Raw genomic sequence first — 20,200 nt, forward strand, 5'->3', positions numbered from 1 at the left:
AGCTGCACTGGCTCCCGGTGGTCTTCCGGGTGCGCTTCAAGGTGTTGGTGACCACCTTTAAAGCGCTCCATGGCTTAGGGCCGGGGTACCTATGAGACTGCCTTCTGCCACCAATAGCCTCCCACCGACCAGTACGCTCGCACAAAGTGGGCCTCCTCAGGGTGCCGTCCGCCAGACAATGTCGGCTGGCGACCCCCAGGGGGAGAGCCTTCTCTGTGGCGGCGCCTGCCCTCTGCAACAACCTCCCCCCAGAGATACGTACAATAACAGACCTCCGGATTTTTCGTTGGGCCCTGAAAACCTATTTATTTCAACTAGCTGGGCTGGCTTGAGTTAAATTTTAAATTGATTTTAAATTGGGTTGTTTTAATTTACGGCCAAAATATCTAATTATTTTAAACTGTTTTTTAAATTTTGTATGTCCTGTTTTTTACTTTGGCTGTTCACTGCCCTGAGTCCTATTTGGAGAAGGGCGGTATAGAAATTGAAACAAATAAATAAAATAAAATAAAATAAAATAAATAAATATTATATTATATTATATTATATTATATTATATTATATTATATTATATTATATTATATTATATTATATTATATTATATTATATTATATTATTATATTATTATATTATAATATTATATTATATTATATTATATTATATTATATTATATTATATTATATTATATTATATTATATTATATTATATTATATTATATTATATTATATTATATTATATTATATTATATTATTCAGAGGTGGTATTCAGCCGGTTCGTACTGGTTCAAGTGAACCGGTAGCAAAGATCACAGGTGGGCCCGGCCACACGCCCTGGCTATATGATGTCCTTTTTAGACATGTTTTCAAGGCCGAGCAAATGCACAGAAGGCATGCAAGCAAGGAAAATGTATGCGTGGAGGGCGCGCATGGAGTGAGCATGCGCCCGCGTGGCAAACCAGTCGTAAGAATATTGGAAACATACTGCTGATTATATTATATTTATATTACATTACATTATATTACATTAAAGGTAAAGGTAAAGGTTCCCCTTGCACATATGTGCTAGTCATTCGCGACTCTAGGGGGCAGTGCTCATCTCCGTTTCAAAGCCGAAGAGCCAGCACTGTCCAAAGACGTCTCCGTGGTCACGTGGCCAGGATGACTCAACGCCAAAGGCGCACAGAACCCTGTTCCCTTCCCACCAAAGGTGGTACCTGTTTTTCTACTTGCATTTTTTAACCTGCTTTCGAACTGCTAGATTGGCAGAAGTTGGGACAAGTTACGGGAGCTCACCCCGTGATGCGGCGCTAGGGATTCGAACCGCTGAACTGCCGACCTTTCGATTGACAAGCTCAGAGTCTTAGCCACTGAGCCACCGCATCCCTGCAATTATATTAATCTGCAATTATATGAATTTGCCTGTTATATTATAATTATTATATATTATATTGATAGATAAATACCCTGTTTTCCCCAAAATAAGACATCCCCTGATAATAAGCCCAATCAGGCTTTTGAGCGCATGGCAATAAAGCTAAACGCTTATTTGAGGGGTCAAAAAAATATAAGACAGGGTCTTATTTTTGGGGAAACATGGTATGTATAATATAATTAAATATATAAATTCTAAAAATGGGCAGAACATATTCAGAGAGGCCAGATATCTTCAACAGTGTGTTACAAAATACTGCGGTACACAACCACACAGCTCCTCTGAACTCCAATGTGTTCCAGGCATGTGTGTGACTACAGCTCCCATCACTCTCAGCCAGGCTGGGAGTGACAGACAGTGGCAAGCATCTTGAGAGGCATTGTGGTCCCAGCAAATCACTTACCAGAGCATGTAACTTATGGTAACACAACATGCACAAAAGTCAGTTCAAGTCCTATGTCACGTGAGGCTCAATTAAAGTGGTTAATCGTGATCACAGGGCTTTTTTTTGCATCTGTAGCCATCATATGTTGGGAAAACCTGGCTTATGTGGATTAGTTTATTGATCGTTGGACTGTACAGCCTCTCCAGTAAGTTAGCTTAACCAATTTGGTGTTTCTCAACATGGAGCCCTTTAAAGATGGGTGGACTTCAACTCCCAGAATTCCCTAGCCGGGCTAGGGAATTCTGGGAGTTGAAGTCCACCCATCTTTAAAGGGCTCCAGGTTAGGAAATACTGATTTATCCTTTAAATGGATGAACTTAGATTGTTGAACTTCTGGTCCTGTGCATTGAAGACATTATACCATCCTATAAACATCTGTCATGGCAGGAGGAAAACATCTTCCCTCCGTTACAAGATTACCTTCGCAACTCTGCCGGCTCCACCGTAGCGAGTGATGGCAATGGTGCCGTTGAGCTCGATATTTTGACTAAGAAGGAATTCATAATCGCTCGTTTTTCCTTGGTTGGCATAGACCAGTTTCCCCTGGAAGACAATCAAGCGCCACAGAGTGGCAAGGATGCCATGTTATTATTGATATATCAACATTATCCTGATATTAATGCACTAATACAGGCAGTCAGTAACAGTAACAGAGTTGGAAGGAACTTTGGAGGTCATCTAGTCCAACCCCCTGCTCACGCAGGAGGCTTGTACTAGGGATTTGAACCGCCGAACTGCCGACCTCTCTGATCGACAAGCTCGGCATCTTAGCCACCGAGCCACCTAGTCAGGCAATTTACGACCACAATTGGGCCCAAATTTATGTTACTAAGTGAAACACTTGGGGCCAGCCAGAATTTGGGGGTTCTCCGAACTGCACAGAATCTTAGCTCGAACCCCAAGGGATCTTACCAGAGACATTTAATAAAGAACTACAATACTTAATTGTGAACATTTTAACCGCGGCTAGAATTGTATTTGCAAGAAATTGGAAAGGAGAGAAGATAATCACCGACGAAGAAATTATTAAGAAAATGTTGGACTGTGCTGAAATGAGTAGATTGACATTTGAAATAAGAGAACAGGAAGGTAAACAATATTATTTGATCTGGGAGATATTCTACCAATGGTTTGACAATAAAGTGTGGAGATGAGATTGTATACATGAAATGAAATTATGAAATGTTTAAATATCTATCTTCTGTTCGAGTAAAGAATGCAGGTAACTGTTGTATGGTGAGACTTGGAAAATTGTAAGCACGAAATGATTTTAACCAATTGAGATGCTGTCTATAATTGTTTGTAAGGATGATATTTTTATGTTGTTTTTTATTTTTAACTAAAATAAAACTTTTTTAAAAAAGAAAAGAATCTTAGCTCGAACCCCCAGCAGCCCATCCTTGCTTGGGGTGAAATATTTAAGGAAAACAGTTTTTTGTGTTAAAAAGGGGAAAACAATACGGAAGCGATGAATCGATCAAACAAACAAACAGACACACTCAGTGAAATAAAAATTAGAGATGTCTGGAGAATGGGTGCAAAAAATTCACCCATTGAGTGCGATGCGTTTGTCCTTCTTTGTTCTCTTCCCGGAGCTAAAAACCCACTGAGCTGAACAATAATTTTAACAACCTGTAAAGTTGATTTATTGATTTAAACAGCAATTAGAAGAGGAACATGCTATCTCGGGTTGGATCATAAAACTGAGCAAATTCCAGCCCGAGATGCGATAACGAAGATGAGAGATTAGATAGAAGGGCGTTGCCCCGTTCTATTAGCCCATTGAAGACGGGTGGATTTCATAAGTTTTGGTCACCACACTATAAAAAAAGAGGTTGAGACTCAAGAACCGTGATGGCGAACCTATGGCAGAGATAGCACGCAGCGCCAGCTCTGACGGCACACGAGCTGTCGCCCCAGTTCAGCTCCACTGCGCATGCGTGTACCCCTCCCACCAGCCGGCGGGTTTTCGGGTCTCTGCCATGCATGTGTGGGGGCTGTGTGTGCATACATGGGAGAGTGGGGCACATGCGTGGGGGCTGGGCACGCATTGCATTTTGGGGGTTCGGGTGCGTGCACACTTTGGCCACTCGGTCCAGAAAAGGTTAGCCATCACTGCTCTAGAAAGAGTGCAGAGAAGAGCAACCAGGATGATGAAGGGACTGGAGGCTAAAACATACGATGAACGGTTGCAGGAACTGGGCCTGGCTAGTCTAGTGAAGAGAAGGACCAGAGGAGACAGGAGAGCATCTTCCAATATTTGAGGGGCTGCCCCAGAGAGGAGGAAGGGGGTCCAGCTATTCTCCAAAGCCTCTGAAGGCCAGACAAGGAAGAATGGATGGAAACTGAACAAGGAGAGATTCAACCTGGAAATAAGGAGAAATTTCCTGATAGTGAGAACAATCAACCCATGGAACAGAAGTTGCTGGCTAGCAAATCAAAGAGGGAGGGAGGGAGGGAGGGAGGGAGGGAGGAGAGATAGGTAAAGGTTAGAGTGGAGGAGAAAAAGAGAAAGGAGAAGAAAGAAAGAAAGAAAGAAAGAAAGAAAGAAAGAAAGAAAGAAAGAAAGAAAGAAAGAAAGAAAGAAAGAAAGAAAGAAAGAAAGAAAGAAAGAAAGAGAAAGAAAGAAAGATGTTGAGACTAGAAAGAGTGCAGAGAAGAGCAACCAGGATGATTAGGGAACTGGAGGCTAAAACATAATAATGAACGGTTGCAGGAACTGGGCCTGGCTGGTCTAGTGAAGAAAAGGACCAGAGGAGACAGGAGAGCATCTTTCAGTATTTGAGGGGCTGCCACAGAGAGGAGGAAGTGGGTCAAGCTATTTTCCAAAGCACCTTTGAAGGCCAGACAAGGAACAATGGATGGAAACTGACCAAGGAGAGATTCAACCTGGAAATAAGGAGGAATTTTCTGACAGTGAGAACAATCAACCCATGGAACAGAAGTTGCCTTCAGAAGTTGTGGGAGCTTCATTACTGGAGGCTTTCAAGAAGAGACTGGCCTGCCTTCTGTCAGAAAATGGTGTAGGGTCTCCTGCTTGGGTGGGGGGTTGGACTAGATGACCCACAAGGTCCCTTCCAACCCTGTTCATCTATTAAATTCCCAGAATCCTCCAAGCAGCATGGAGAACGTTGGAAGCGTGAGGAATTCTGGGAGTCGAAGTCCACCCATCTTCAGGTGGCCGAGGTTGCGACACTGAGATAGAAGAATAAAAAAAGGCAAGAGTAGAGTTACCCTTTTAGGATTTATACCTCGGCGGTCCCTGGGGGTCCGAAAGCTGCATACGGCTTTACTATATTTGGATCTTTTTGATCTGGTGTGAGTTCTTCCTCAGTTTTTCTGGACACAAACAGCTCAGTGTTGTTTTCCACTGGAAAGGAAAGAAATTTTGGTTAAAGTTCCTCCCTTCGAAATTTTAACATCTGTAGACTTCATCTCCCAGAATTCCCCAGCCAGCATGCTCTAAAGCAGGGGTCTCCAACCTTGGCAACCTTAAGACTTGTGGACTTCAACTCCCAGAATTCTGGGAGTTGAAGTCCACAAGTCTTAAAGTTGCCAAGGTTGGAGGCCCCTGCTCTAAAGACCCTTCGGAGTTGCAATGGTGCTGGGGAAAAAAATGACTTACAATCAGTCTTCGCATTTACGACCGTTGCAATGTCCCCACGGTCCTGGGATCAAACTTGTAACTCCGAACCACTGTTATTTGTTGTTGTTGTTATTACCACTGTTTGAGCATGACGATTAATATTACCTGTCAGCACTCCAAACTACATTCGTTCCAGTGCTGACATAAGGAGGAGAAGAGGGGGCAGCTGGCAAGAGGACGCTTGACTTTTCACCTACTTATTTTCCCTGAAGATAATGTCCCCTAGGAGATGGGATGGGAGGGGGGACATTCCTGGGAGCTGAAGTAGTAGATATGGGGAGAGTGATTTGGAAGGTGGCCAATGAGACGCAGAGAATTGGGGAACGGAAAGGGAAGGTTTGGGGTCAGGAAGTCAGTGTTGGCTACGATATAATCGGGGACAGATTGTCGTGCTTAATAAATGAAAGATTTCATCAAAGACTATTTGTTTGGAAATGCAATTTATTTTGAGATGACACTGAAACCTGACATTACCATTGCTTAAGTCTCCTGCTTGAGCAAGGGGTTGGACTAGAAGATCTCCAAGATCCCTTCCAACTGTGTTATTCTGTATTTCACTTCTTTTTTTCCAGTGCCATTGTGGCTTTGAGCAGTCACTAAACAAATGACTATAAATCAAAGGCTGCCTGCATGGATGGCAACCTGTTGTCTTTTGAAATCAGGCCGAGGATTAGGGTTAGGGTAGTCCACCATGGGAGGGTGAGGCCAGTTAAATAGACCACAGCTTGATCCTGCATGATCCAAACCTGGCTTAGCATTTTCCAATCCAGCTGTGGGAAGCCCGCCCTCCCCCCCACAGAATGAAATATTTTGGAAAATATTTAAGAAAGACATAATATTATATTTTCCTATAACGAAGAAATGGAGAAACATGTTTTTAGAGGCAGAAAGCAGGCCCCAAGTCTTTCTTAATAGCCCACAGCAGATGCCAGCACTTAAGGAAACAAAGTTTATTGAAAGAGGAAGCCAATTATCTAGATGGCTCCATTCATAAGCAAAGCAAATCCTGCAGGTAGAAACCCATTCAAGCCAGGAGTGTTGTCATCTAGGCTCATTTAGTTATTGCAGGACACAATTAGTCTGCCACAGTCCTTTGGGATAAAGTTGATAAACACTCACCTTTATCTCCCTTGACACACTGCCAAAGACCTAATTGCCAATGAGCTTTGCAAGGCCACACGGAACAGAGTCAAAACGGAGCTTCAGAATTTAAACCGACCAGCACGAACAAAGTTGCTTCCTGCAAAGGCTCACGTGCCTTTGCTCCTCCTGTATGTCTTATGGGATGGGCCAATCATCGCCAAGCCTTACTCCTGAGTGGCCCCTTTTGTCTTAACTGTTCTTGCCTTCTGGAAGCTCTGTGCATATGCACACTGGGAACAGGCTCCCTCTATTCCTCTGCCTTGCTGACATCAGACACTGGAGGCTCCAGAGTCAGCACAAAACTCCCAGATGGCCCTGGCCCCAACTCTGCCTCTGACGCAGAGTCCTTGTCTGATCCTTCCCCAGACTCCAGGACTGGCCCATGTCCCTCCCCAGCCTCCTCACTGTCTGACTCTGCTGCCAGCTCCACAGGCTGCCGGCGGACCACAACACTGGCTGAATACCACCTCTGATGGAGACACCCCACAAATGGGGAATTTAGGCAGTCCTCCCTAATGGGAAGGGGAAAAGCTGCAAGGGGGGAGATATCCCCAAAACTGTCTACCCAACACCGCCCTTTCCTTTCCCCCCATACTCACCCACGGCCACCTTGTTGGGTTTCTCTGGATCTGGGAAGGACAGAAAGACGTCGTACTGCATCTCCGTGACCTTGTCAAGACCAGATTTCGGGTCGCTCCAGCGTTCGAGGAGGAGTTTGACTAGATCTTGGTCCCCCTTAGTGGTTGCCATGTGCGGCTTGGCTGACAGCTTCCTAACATGTGAAGGACAGAATGTTGGTTGCACATTTTAGGTTTCAGAGACCAATGTCACTTTTTTTTTTTTTTTTGCACGATTGCTTCTTTCAACAGAGAATTGAAAAAGCAGGAAAAGCGGCTTCCCTCCAGAAGTTTTGGGAAACCTCCATCACTGGAAGTTTTTAAGAAGAGATTGGACAGCCATTTGTCTGCAATGATATAGGATCTCCTGCTCAAGCAGGGGGTTGGACTAGAAGACCTCCAAGGTCCCTTCTAATTCTGTTATTCTCTTTATTCTATTATTATAGAGAGGGCCTCCTCGGGGTGCCATCAGCCAAACAATGTAGGCTGGTGACCCCCAGGGGGAGGGCCTTCTCTGTGGGGGCACCCACCCTCTGGAATCAGCTGCCCCCAGAGATAAGGAGAATCCAAGACCTCGGTGCCTTCCGCCGTGCCCTTAAAACCTTCTTTTTCCAGCAAGCCGGGCTGGCCTAACACTTTTAAAAATGTTTTTAATTGTTATTGTTTTTAATCATGGGGCCAAATTTATATATATCTTTTTAATTGTATTTTAATGTTTCTATTGTATGTTTTTATCTGGCTGTACACCGCCCAGAGTCCCTCGGGAGAAGGTGTGGTATATAAATTCGAAATAAAATAAAAATTAAAAAAAATTATGTTCATTCTGTTTTTTATTCTCTTTATTCTGTTATTTTGTATTCTGTTATTCTCCTTATTCTTGTTAATCTGTTAATTCTGTTATTCTGTTCATTCTGTTATTCTGTTTAGCCTGTTATTTTGTTTATTCTGTTATTTTGTATTCTGTTATTTCCTTTATTCTGTTATTTTGTTTATTCTGTTATTTTGTTATTCTGTTTATTCTGTTATTCTGTTATTCTTTTTATTCTGTTATTTTCTTTATTCTGTTATTTTGTATTCTGTTATTTTCTTTATTCTGTTATTCTCTTTATTCTGTTATTCTCTTTATTCTGTTATTTTGTTATTCTGTTTATTCTGTTATTCTGTTATATTTTTATTCTGTTATTTTGTTTATTCTGTTATTTTGTATTCCGTTATTCCCTTTATTCTGTTATTCTCTTTATTCTGTTATTTGTTATTCTCTTTATTCTGTTATTCTTTTTATTCTGTTATTCTCTTTATTCTGTTATTCTGTTATTTTGTTTATTCTGTTATTTTGTATTCTGTTATTCTCTTTATTCTGTTATTTTGTATTCTGTTATTTTCTTTATTCTGTTATTCTCTTTATTCTGTTATTCTTTTTATTCTATTATTCTGTTATTCTTTTTATTCTGTTATTTTGTATTCTGTTATACTTTTTATTCTGTTATTCTGTTAGTTATTCTGTTATTCTATTATTCAGTTATTCTGTTATTAAATTGAGGCTGACCAGATTGGTAATCTCCACATATTTTGGACTACTACTCCCATCAGGCTTAGAGTATAACCAGTGGCAGGGGATGGTGGGATTGTTAGTCCAAAATATCTGGAGTTGTCCAGAAGTTTGCCATGTTGCATTTATCACAATATCTACCGCATAGTGCTCAGGCTCAACCCATCCAAGACCGAGTGGCTGTGGTTTCCGGCATCCAGATATAGTCAGTTGGTGCCATCGCTGACTATTGGGGGCAAATCGCTGGCCCCCATGGAGAGGGCTCGCAACTTGGGTGTCCTCCTGGATTCACGGCTGTCTTTAGAAGAGCACTTGATGGCTGTAACCAGGAGGGTTTTTCATCAGGTTTGCCTGATCCGCCAATTGCGTCCCTTTCTTGATCGTGACTCCTTACGCACGGTCACTCATGCCCTCGTCACTTCCCGCCTGGACTACTGTAATGCTCTCTACATGGGGCTCCCCTTGAGGAGCACCCGGAGGCTCCAACTGGTCCAGAATGCAGCCGCGCGGGTGGTTATGGGAGCGACGTGGCGCTCCCATGTAACACCTCTCCTACGCGAGCTGCACTGGCTCCCGGTGGTCTTCCGGGTGCGCTTCAAGGTTTTGGTTACCACCTTTAAAGCGCTCCATGGCTTAGGACCGGGGGTACTTACTGCCTGCTGCCACCAGTAGCCTCTCACTGGCCAGTATGCTCTCATAGAGAGGGGCTCCTCCTGGTGCCGTCGGCCAAACAGTGTCGACTGGCAGCCCCCAGGGGGAGAGCCTTCTCTGTGGGGGCACCTACTATTTGGAATGAGCTCCCCCAGGAGATACGGAGGATCCCGGATCTACGCATCTTCCGCCGCGCCCTCAAGACTTTCTTATTTCAACAGGCCGGCCTGGCCTAACTTCTCCCTTTTAACTTTTTAAATTGTAAATTTTAAATCTGTCTTAAGTATTGGGAGTGTTTTAATTTGTTCCAGGCTAAATTTATTTAATGTGGTTTTATATTGTTCTTTTAAATTTTGTAATCTATGTGTTTTATTTTTTGGCTGTTCACCGCCCTGAGTACTTCGGGAGTAGGGCGGTATATAAATTTAATAAAATGAAATAAAAATTAAAATAAATAGTATAAATTAGTGCTTCTCCAATTAGGGAGCTTGAAGTTGTAGGGATTTCAATTCCCAGAATTCCCCAGCCAGCCATGCCATTGCGATTGTAACTTCGAATTGTTGCTAAATGAATGGTTGTAAGCCAAGGACTACCGTATAATTCAGCTAAATCATTTTAGACCAAGGAATTTACAAGAGCCCCACACAACAAAAATTGGGGCGTTTTATGTCTGTTCCCAGCACTGCCAACACGGTAACACAATTCATACAATCCGGGATCCGAAGGAGGCTATTTCAGAGTTTGCATGATGCTTTGAGTGGTACATTTATCAAAGAGGCTGGGGTTTTTTTTATAATATGTGCAACCTGGTTAAAAATTAAACCACTTTTTCTCATTTCGGGTCCTACGCTACATCCATCACATACCAGGTAGGTACATTTAACATGCTTTGCCAGCAAATCGGGCTGTCCTGATTTTATGGTTGGTTTTTAAAATTTTGATTGATTTTAATTGAAATGTTTTAAATTATGGGCCAAACCTTATTTAATTATTTTAAACCTATTTTTAACTTTTGTGTACAAATGTTTTATTTGTAGCTGTTCACCGCCCTGAGTCCGAAAGGAGAAGGGAGGTATAGAAATTTTAATAATAATAATAATAATAATAATAATAATAATAATAATAATAATAATAATAATAATAATAATAATAATAATAATAAAGGGGAGTCTAGCTGAACTTCAGATGAATCACATTTGGGATATTTTAAGGAGGCAACTGACTTAGTCCACGATCTTCTCTGAGCAAAACTGATTTTTGAAGCCGCTGAGATTGAAGATCTGCAGGCAAAAAGCATTCAAACTTTGGATTCAGGCAGGCAGGCAGGCCAGATTTCAAGCTTGGGTTAATCCTGAATCCAAGTGACTAGAAGACATAAAATATGTAACCCCAGCCCTGGTATTTCTGGGAATATGAAAGAAAGTTTCCTTCCTTTTCCTTTTCCTTTTTTTTTCTTTCCTTTCCTTTCTTCCTTTTCTCATTCCCCCTTCCCTCTTTTTCTTTCTCCCTCTCTCTCTCCCCCTTCCTTCCTTTTTCCTTTCTTTTTCCTTTCCTTCCTCTCTTCCTCCCTCCCGCCCTCTCTCCCTTCCTCCCTTCCTCCATGCTGCCTCTTTCTTTCTTTCTTTCTTTCCTTTCTTTCTTTCTTTCCCTCCTTCCCTCCCTCCATGCCCTTCCTTCCTTTTCTTTCTTTCTTTCTTTCCCCTCCCTCCCTTCCTCCATGCCCGTCTTTCTTTCTTTCTTTCTTTCTTTCTTTCTTTCTTTCTTTCTTTCTTTCCATTTTTCTTTCTTTTTTTCTATCTTTCCTTCTGCTCCTTTCTTTGTTCCTCCTTCCTCTTTTCTTTCTTTCTCCCTCCCTCCCCCTTCCTTCCTTCCTCCTTCCTTCCTTCTTTCTTTCCCTCCTTCCCTCCCTCCCTCCATGCCCTCCTTTTTCTTTCTTTCTTTCTTTCTTTCTTTCTTTCTTTCCTCTCCTCTCCTCTCCTTTCTTTTCCTCCTTCCCACTCTTTCTTTCTCCCTCCCTCTCTCCCCCTTCCTTCCTTCCTTTCTACCTTCCTTCCTCTCTCTTCCTCCCTCCCTCTCCCTTTCTCTTTTTCTTTCTTTCTTTCTTTCCTCTCCTCTCCTTTCTTTTCCTCCTTCCCTCTCTTTATTTCTTTCTTCCTCCCTCTCTCCCCCTTCCTTCCTTCCTTTCTACCTTCCTTCCTCTATCTTCCTCCCTCCCTCTCATTCTCTTTTTCTCTTTCTTTTCTTTCTTTCTTTCTTTCTTTCTTTCTTTCTTTCTTTCTTTCTTTCTTTCTTTCTTTCTTTCTTTCTTTCTTTTTTTTTTTTTAAATTTGATTTATATGCCGCCCTTCTCCGGAGACTCAGGGCGGCTTACAATGTGCTCAGCAATAGCCTTCATCCTTTTGCCTTCATCCTCAAGGTGACCATTCCTCCTTCCTTCTCCTATATTTCCCCCACAACACCCCTGCGAGGTCGAATTGGACTGAGAGAGAAGGACTGGCCCAAAGTCACCCAGCGGCCTTTCGTACCTAAGGCGGGACTCGAACTCGCCGTCCCCTGGTTCCTAACCCAATACTTTCAAAGACAAACACGAGGGTCTCACGGGCCACAGGGGCCCCCTGCCCACCCCTCAAATGCTTACTTGAGGTTCTCTCGGATGTTGGCAGCTTCCACCTGGTTCATGAAGTCCTCTAGGATTACCCGATCCAGATCCTGGAGCCAGTCGGGGGAAGGCGCCACTTTGGGGATGGCGAAGTGCCCCAGCAGGATCCCCGCGGTCAGCAGCACCGCCCCACCAAAGACGGAGCACAGGATGTACTTCCAGCTTGCCATGGTTACCGGTGCCCAGGAAGAGGGGCTTCTGGTTGTGGAAGAGACCCTGGCAGCCTCTTTCTTAGCTCCTGGCTCCAGGCAGGTCTTGCTCGGTCCCGGGGCGTGAAAAGACAGGCGTGTTGCAACGATGACATGCCCTTTGGTCGTCCGGGATGGGCTGATCAAGGAAATGGCCTACGTGGTTTCTGCCAAAGGGGCAGGAGGAGGTGTGTGTGTGGTGGGGGGTTCTTGGCCCAATCGGGCGGAAAGAGGCGAGTTTTCTCAGGGGCATTCTGGTGCTCCAAAGCCACGTCGAATTGGTCGCCTAGCGGCTGAGGGTGCTACAGGTAGTCAGATTAACAGGGTTGGAAGGGACCTCGGAGGTCATCTAGTCCAACCCCCCGCCCAAGCAAGAGACCCCCCCCCCACATCATTTCTGACAGATGGCAGTCCAGTCTCTTCTTGAAAGCTTCCAGGGATGAAGCTCCCACAACTTCTGAGGTAACTTCTGTTCTTTACAGATTAACAGAGTTGGAAGGGACTTTGTAGGTCATCTAGTCCAACCCCCTTCTCAAGCAGGAGCTCCTACACCATTTCTGACAGAGGGCAGTCCAGTCTCTTCTTGAAAGCTTCCAGGGATGAAGCTCCCACAACTTCTGAGGTAACTTCTGTTCTTTACAGATTAACAGAGCTGGAAGGGACCTTGTAGGTCATCTAGTCCAACCCCCTTCCCAAGCAGGAGACCCTACACCAATGATGGCTAACCTTTTTGCCATCATGTGCCGAAAGCGGGGGGAGTGCAGGGGGGGGGTCGCACGGTCACATGCCCACACCCATAATTCTATGTGCCCCGCCCTCCCACACATGTGGGCACGACCCACCCATCCCCGCTCCCGGCATGCGATGGCACAGAGGGGCCATTTTTCACCCTCCCCAGGTTCCAGAGTCTTTCTAGGAGCCTGGGGAGGGTGAAAATGGCATTCCCTACCCCCCGGGAGGCCCTCCGGAGGCCGGAAATGGCCCATTTGCCGACTTCTGGTGGAACTGGAAGGCCTGTTTTTTGCTCTCCCCAGAGAGCAAATGTGGGCACAACACACACACACCCCACTCCCAGCATGGGATGGCACGGTGGGCCCGTTTTTCACCCTCCCCAGGTTCCAGAGCCTTTCTAGGAGCCTAGGGAGGGCGAAAAGGGCCTTCCCCTCCCCCCAAGGCCCTCTGGAGGCTGGAAAGACCTTGTTTCCCTACTTCTGGTGGGCCCAGAAGGCCCGAAAATGGAGCTGAGCTCGCGTGCCCACCGATATGGTTCCACATGCCACCTGTGGCACGCGTGCCATAGGTTCGCCATCCCAGCCCCTACACCATTTCTGACAGGTGGCAGCCCAGTCTCTTCTTGAAAGCTTCCAGTGATGAAGCTCCCACAACTTCTGAGGCAACTTCTGTTCTTTACAGATTAACAGAGTTGGAAGGGACCTTGTAGGTCATCTAGTCCAACCCCCAGCCCAAGCAGGAGACCCTACACACCATTTCTGACAGTCTCTTCTTGAAAGCCTCCAGGGATGAAGCTCCCACAACTTCTGAGGCAACTTCTGTTCTTTACAGATTAACAGAGTTGGAAGGGACCTTGTAGGTCATCTAGTCCAACCCCCTTCCCAAACAGGAGACCCTACACCATTCCTGACAGAAGGCAGCCCAGTCTCTTCTTGAAAGCTTCCAGTGATGAAGCTCCCACAACTTCTGAGGCAACTTCTGTTCTTTACAGATTAACAGAGTTGGAAGGGACCTTGTAGGTCATCTAGTCCAACCCCCAGCCCAAGCAGGAGACCCTACACACCATTTCTGACAGTCTCTTCTTGAAAGCCTCCAGGGATGAAGCTCCCACAACTTCTGAGGCAACTTCTGTTCTTTACAGATTAACAGAGTTGGAAGGGACCTTGTAGGTCATCTAGTCCAACCCCCAGCCCAAGCAGGAGACCCTACATACCATTTCTGACAGTCTCTTCTTGAAAGCCTCCACGGATGAAGCTCCCACAACTTCCAAAGGCAACTTCTGTTCCGTGGGTTGATAGCTCTCAATCAATAGTCCTCGACTTACGACCACAACCAAGCCCAACATTACTATTGCTAAGCAAGACAGTTGCTAAGTGAGGTTGCCCCCATTTTACGACCTTGCTTGCCACCGTCGTGAAGCGAATTACTGCAGTTGTGAGGTTAGTCCCACGGTTGTTAAGTGAATCTGATTTCCCTATCGACTTTGCTTGTGAAAAGGTCACAAAAAGGGGATCACGTGACCTCAACCATCATAAATGATGAGTCGGTTGCCAAGCCTCCGAATTTTGATCACGTGACCCTGGGGATGCTACAACGGTGTGAAAAATGGTCGTAAGTCACTTTTTTCGGCGCCTTGGTAACGCCGAACAGTCACTAAATGAGCTGCTGTAAGTACTGAACTACACAGGACTAACAGTACTGAAGTTATGGTGTTGGACTGGGACGAGGGAGAGCTGAGTTCGAGCGACTGGCAAAGAAGCCTGCCTCTTTGACAGCTGCTTTGGAGCTGTGGCGGCTGGCCGCAGGCCGCTGAAAAGTACCGGAGGTCGCGGAAAAAGCTGCTGCCGTGCCATCGCCACCATGTTCTTCGCGCATTGGACTTGCAAGGCAATGGGATGCACGTGCGTGAAGAACATGGCGCCGACGAACATGGCGGGCAGGGCAAGCGAGCAGCACCCGGGGAACCGGTTTGGGGGCGTGGCCAGCCGGCCATCGCTACCGGTTCAGCAACCTTGGCCAAATATCTGCCAACGGTTCGCGCGAACCAGTGCAAACCGGCTGAATACCACGTATGTATGTATGTATGTATGTATGTATGTATGCATGTATGCATGTATGTATGTATCAGTGGTGGGTTGCTCCCGGTTCGGTCTGGTTCTATAGAACCAGTAGTAAAACTGGTGGGAGGCTCCAGCCACCCGGCACGACGTCATCATGGGTGATCTGCGCATGCGCAGAAGCTTCTCGTTGCATGTGCGCACGCTCCCTACGAACCAGTAGTAAATGTAAGTAGAACCCATCCCTGGTATGTATGTGTGTGTATATAGATAGATAGATAGATAGAGAGAGAGAGAGAGAGAGAGAGAGAGAGAGAGAGAGAGAGATAAGAGGCGATAGACATCACGATCTCCGGAACGTTTAAAAGTTTAAAATTTTTTATTTTAAAACTTGTGCTAAGCTTTCGTCGGCCCCTACCGACTTCATCAGAGTATAAAGCTTAGCACAAGTTTTAAAATAAAAAACTTTAAACTTTTAAACGTTCCGGAGATCGTGATGTCTATCGCCTCTTCTATAACTATACCTGGAACTCGCATTTTTAGGACAATTCTTAATATATATATATATACTGCTCAGAAAAATAAAGGGAAGACAAGCAGAAGACATCCGAGATCTGAATGAATGAAATAGCCTGATTAAATACTTTGTTCTTTACATACAGTAGTTTATACACTGCTCAAACAACTAAAGGGAACACAAAACTACTGTATGTAACGAACAAAGTATTTAATAAGGCTGTTTCATTCATTCAGATCTTGGATGTCTTCTGCTTGTCTTCCCTTTAGTTTTTTGAGCAGTGTATATACCAAATTGATATTTTGCTGATAAAGAAATAAAGGGAGACTAGTATAGATCTATTTCAAGCTATTTAGCTCTCATCAGCTAGCCATACCCTTACTCGGATTCAAACTTGGGCTGCCTGCATATTAGGCAGCTGTATTAACCTCTGAGCCACAAGTTCTCCTCCCTTTATCAGCTTCAGCCAGGGAAGAGGTTAAGTGTTTTTCCGTCGAAGCACCTGGTTTACCCCAATATGGGAGGGAGCATACTGCTTCCCTATATATATATATATACATACATACATACATACATATATATATATATATCTTTATATTATATATATATGTGTGTGTGTGTGTGTGTGTGTGTGTGTGTTTTTCTTCTAGCCAGGTTTTCCCTACGTAACCAAGGTTTTTTGTAGCTCCAGCTCAGTAGAATCACATCTACTCAGTTCTGGGCTTTTTTCTTTTCTAACAGCTAGCAAGCTCTAACTGCTAGGTGGGAGACCTAAATAGATCCATTTCTAGCTCGTTTGCTTTCATCAGTAGGCCACACCCATATCTTATGTATCCTCCCTGTAAAGGTACAGTATCAATTTTCTTACTTCTTCGTAGGGTTTATGTGTGTTTTTCTTCTAGCCAGGTTTTCCCTACGGAGTGACGGAAGGAAGGAAGAATGGAAGCAAAGGGAGAAATAGGGAAGGAAGGAAGGAGGCAGGAAGGAAGGAAGGAAGGAAGGAAGGAAGGAAGGAAGGAAGGAAGGAAGGAAGGAAGGAAGGAAGGAACGAAGGAAGGAAGGAACGAAGGAAGGAAGGAAGGAAGGAAGGAAGGAAGGAAGAGGTATGGATGTCATAGAAGGAGGGATTGTTCTGTCCCCGTCTCACACACGCACACAAACAGACAGCCGGGGGTTAAATAAACTGGCAGACAACAAATTCTTCCGATAAGAGGATTGGCAGCAACCCAGTAGCTGCTTGCCAAGAACTTTACTCATCAACAAGGTACACACAGTTCAAGAATTGTCCATTCCAGTCTGTAATTAAATCCAAGGCAGATAATGTTGTTTCCAAAGATGCAATGTGACTCGATAGTAGTTAGTTTTGTCCGTCACAGAGTCTGAATGGCCACCTCACCCCCTTTTATACCCTGTGGGGTGTGGTCCAGTGACTCAGCTTAATCTCTGGCACGCCTCTTCTTCTGTTGCGCGCACTTATCTCTGCGACGCTGCCGAGGATCCAGCCAAGACTCATCTCCCTCATTACTGTCCACCTGTGGCTGGGTGGACGTGCTTGGCCCCGGGCCGATCTCTTGACCTTCGGCGGACACCGAAGGCATTGCCAGAGAGGAGGGTCCTGGAGAGGGAGGCCTTGCCAACTCCTCTCCTTCACTCTCGGAGTTCTCTCCTGCCGATGACACAGGCTCAGGTAACGGAGCCACAACAGGGACGGAAGGAAGGGAGAATGGAAGCAAAGGAAGAAATAGGGAAGGAAGGAAGGAGGCAGGAAAGGAAGGAAGGAGGCAGGAAAGAAGGAAGGAAGGAGTATGGATGTCATAGAAGGAGGGATGGAAGGAAGGAAGAATGGAAGCAAAGGGAGAAATAGGGAAGGAAGGAAGGAGGCAGGAAAGAAGGAAGGAAGCAGGAAAGAAGGAAGGAAGAAGGAAGGAAGAAGGAAGGAAGGAAGGAAGGAAGGAAGGAAGGAAGGAAGGAAGGAAGGAAGGAAGGAAGGAAGGGAAGGTAGGTTCTGGGCTTTTATCAGCAGTGTATGAACTGATGCTGGCCTGCTCTGGAGAGGACTTCTGTGTCTGGCACCTTGTCCTACCACCAGTTCCTCAGAATTCTAGAGAGGCAGGTCGTGTGGAAGTGGATCAATTGCCTAGCATGCCTCCTGTATACAGTCCACGTCTCACTGGCATACAACAGGGTAGTTAGCACTACTGCTCGGTAGACTTTACCTTTACCTTAATAATCAAGGGACACCCTCCCTTGGGACAGTGCAATGTGCACCTCACACCCAGGGAACCAAAAACGACACCAGCGCTCGTTCAGAGTAATTTCTTTATTGTTGCTCACCTACAGACTGCAACCGTGCCGGACTAAAGTACTTATCTGCGTAACTATAGATACACCCTGTGAACTGCTAGGGAGGTGTTCTGTCCCTGTACCACACACGCTCCCCCACGGATGTCCCGGACTTAATAAGCCACACGACAAAACTCTTTGAAGATAAAGCTGGCAGCAACCCAGTGGCTAGCTGCCAATTCAGACTTTACTCACACAAAACAAAGATTAGACTGCCAGCATTCCGATAAAACAGGCAGAGTGTCAACAATACAAGGATTAATCCAAATGCAGTCCGATAAAGCAGGCAAAGTCCAGTAACGCAGAGATCATGGATTATTTCCAGTTTTTGCTCATCACAAACTGAACCGGCCACCACACCCCCACTTATACCCTGTGGGGTGTGGCCCAGTGACTCAGCTAATCTCTGGCATGCCTTCCCCTCTGCTGCGCACGCTTCTCCCTGCGCCTCTGTCGAGGGTCCAGCCAGCACTTATCTTCTTCGTCACTGTCCACCTGTGGCTGCGGGGACGTGCTTGGCTCTGAGCCTGTCTTTTGGCCTTCGGTGTCCTCCGGAGGCATTGCCAGAGAGGAATGCCTCACTCTCAGAGTCTGCATCTGTCAATAGCCCAGGCTCAGGCAATGGAGCCACAACAGGAGGGTCCACCTCGCCCTCTTTCTCCCTACCAGACATTCCAAGCGGCGTCATCTCTTTCCTCTTTAGGAAAGACAAACCCACACACACACACCCCTCCTCCTGCCACTCTGCACTAAATTCCACCCCATCACAATTTTGTCATTGCAACACAACCGATTGTCATCCCTGAAGTTGGCCAAACTGCGGCCATTTTCCTTTCTGTAGTTCTCTAGGGAAGTTTCTAGGGGACGCGGTGGCTCAGCGGCTTAAGACACTGAGCTTGTCGATCGAAAGGTCAGCAGTTCGGCGGTTCGAATCCCTAGTGTTGCTGCGTAACGGGTGAGCTCCCGTGACTTGTCCCAGCTTCTGCCAACCTAGCCGTTCGAAAGCACGTAAAAAAAAAAATGCAAGTAGAAAAATAGGGACCACCTTTGGTGGGAAGGTCGGCAGTTCAGCGGTTCGAATCCCTAGCGCCGCGTAATGGAGTGAGCTCCCGTGACTTGTCCCAGCTTCTGCCAACCTAGCAGTTTGAAAGCAGGTAAAAAATGCAAGTGGAAAAACAGGGACTACCTTTGGTGGGAAGGGAACAGCATTCCCTGCGCCTTTGGAGTTGAGCCATGCCGGCCACAGGACCACGGAGACGTCTTCGGACAGCGCTGGCTCTTTGGCTTTGAAACAGAGATGAGCAGCGCCCCCTAGAGTCGGGAACGACTAGCACACATGTGCGAGGGGAACCTTCACCTTTACCTTTAGGGAGGTTTTTTCTTCTCACTGCTTCAGGGCTGACTGTCAACTTGCAAAGCTTTCAAGTTGCCATGAGCAGGAGGGAGGGAGAACTGATAGAGCTGATTGATTTCCCTAACTGAAGTGCATTCCATACATTCTTCCTGACCGCAATCAGAAGGAGGGTGTTGGATTTCACAGCCAGCCAAAGTGCTTAATTGGAGAATGTGATTTATGATGTGGCCAGGGAGGAGGGGAGAGACAGGGTAATGGGGGAACGTAAATCTACGTGGGATTAGTTCTAAGTGCATCCGAATATTGCCGAAATGGTGCTCCTAATAAATGACTGTATTTCTTTTGAAGTTCGGCTCATGGCTCATGAATTAATTAGGGCATCTTTTGGAAACTTCACAGCCTGGAGCGAAGGGGCCAGGGAGGGAGTGAGGTGTAGAGATAGCTGGGGTGTCGTAGCCTAATTAAAATTCTTTCCCCTGGGAATCGAGGACGTTGGTGCAGGGGTTCGAAAGGTGAAGACGGAGGTCATCTTGCAACTGAACTACATGCTGATTGGACCATGTGACTGTGGGGGGGGGGAGAAGTGACAACGTTTTACTTTTAATCGGGTGTAAAACCGGCGAGAATTTAGAGCCGGTTTTCCACCAAGTCTGTGCCAATTTGATATGTCCCAATAAAATGTTCTTTGAGAAAGATGCCTGCCTCGGAGTTCTTATTGAAGGGGATGTATTACTTGCAACCCTGACACCAATGCAACCTGCAGCCCCAGGGGTCTTAGCTGGGGGGGTGGGGGGCACGGAGGGGCTGTGACCTTGCCTCTCACAGCGACGTCGAGTCTTGGACGGTGGCAAAATTCTGCCTCTTCCTT

At 45.6% G+C, this 20,200-nt stretch overlaps 1 protein-coding gene across 1 annotated transcript in view; it reads right to left on the minus strand.

Moving 5' to 3' along the window:
* The window catches only part of NAALADL1 (N-acetylated alpha-linked acidic dipeptidase like 1), a 39,027-nt gene extending 26,716 nt beyond the window's left edge, over positions 1-12,311 (minus strand). The window contains exons 1-4 of the mRNA XM_070951514.1: positions 12,121-12,311; positions 7,265-7,437; positions 5,128-5,246; positions 2,297-2,419 (exon numbers count right to left, since the gene is read on the minus strand). Of these exons, the coding sequence (XP_070807615.1) occupies positions 2,297-2,419; positions 5,128-5,246; positions 7,265-7,437; positions 12,121-12,311 (606 nt within the window). The remainder of the gene's footprint in view (positions 1-2,296; positions 2,420-5,127; positions 5,247-7,264; positions 7,438-12,120) is intronic.
* Positions 12,312-20,200: the final 7,889 nt, after the last annotated feature.

This window comes from Pituophis catenifer, unplaced genomic scaffold, assembly GCF_029215685.1.
Source record: "Pituophis catenifer annectens isolate HBS135680 unplaced genomic scaffold, rPitCat1.0.hap2 SCAF_10, whole genome shotgun sequence".
Taxonomy (NCBI): domain Eukaryota; kingdom Metazoa; phylum Chordata; class Lepidosauria; order Squamata; family Colubridae; genus Pituophis; species Pituophis catenifer.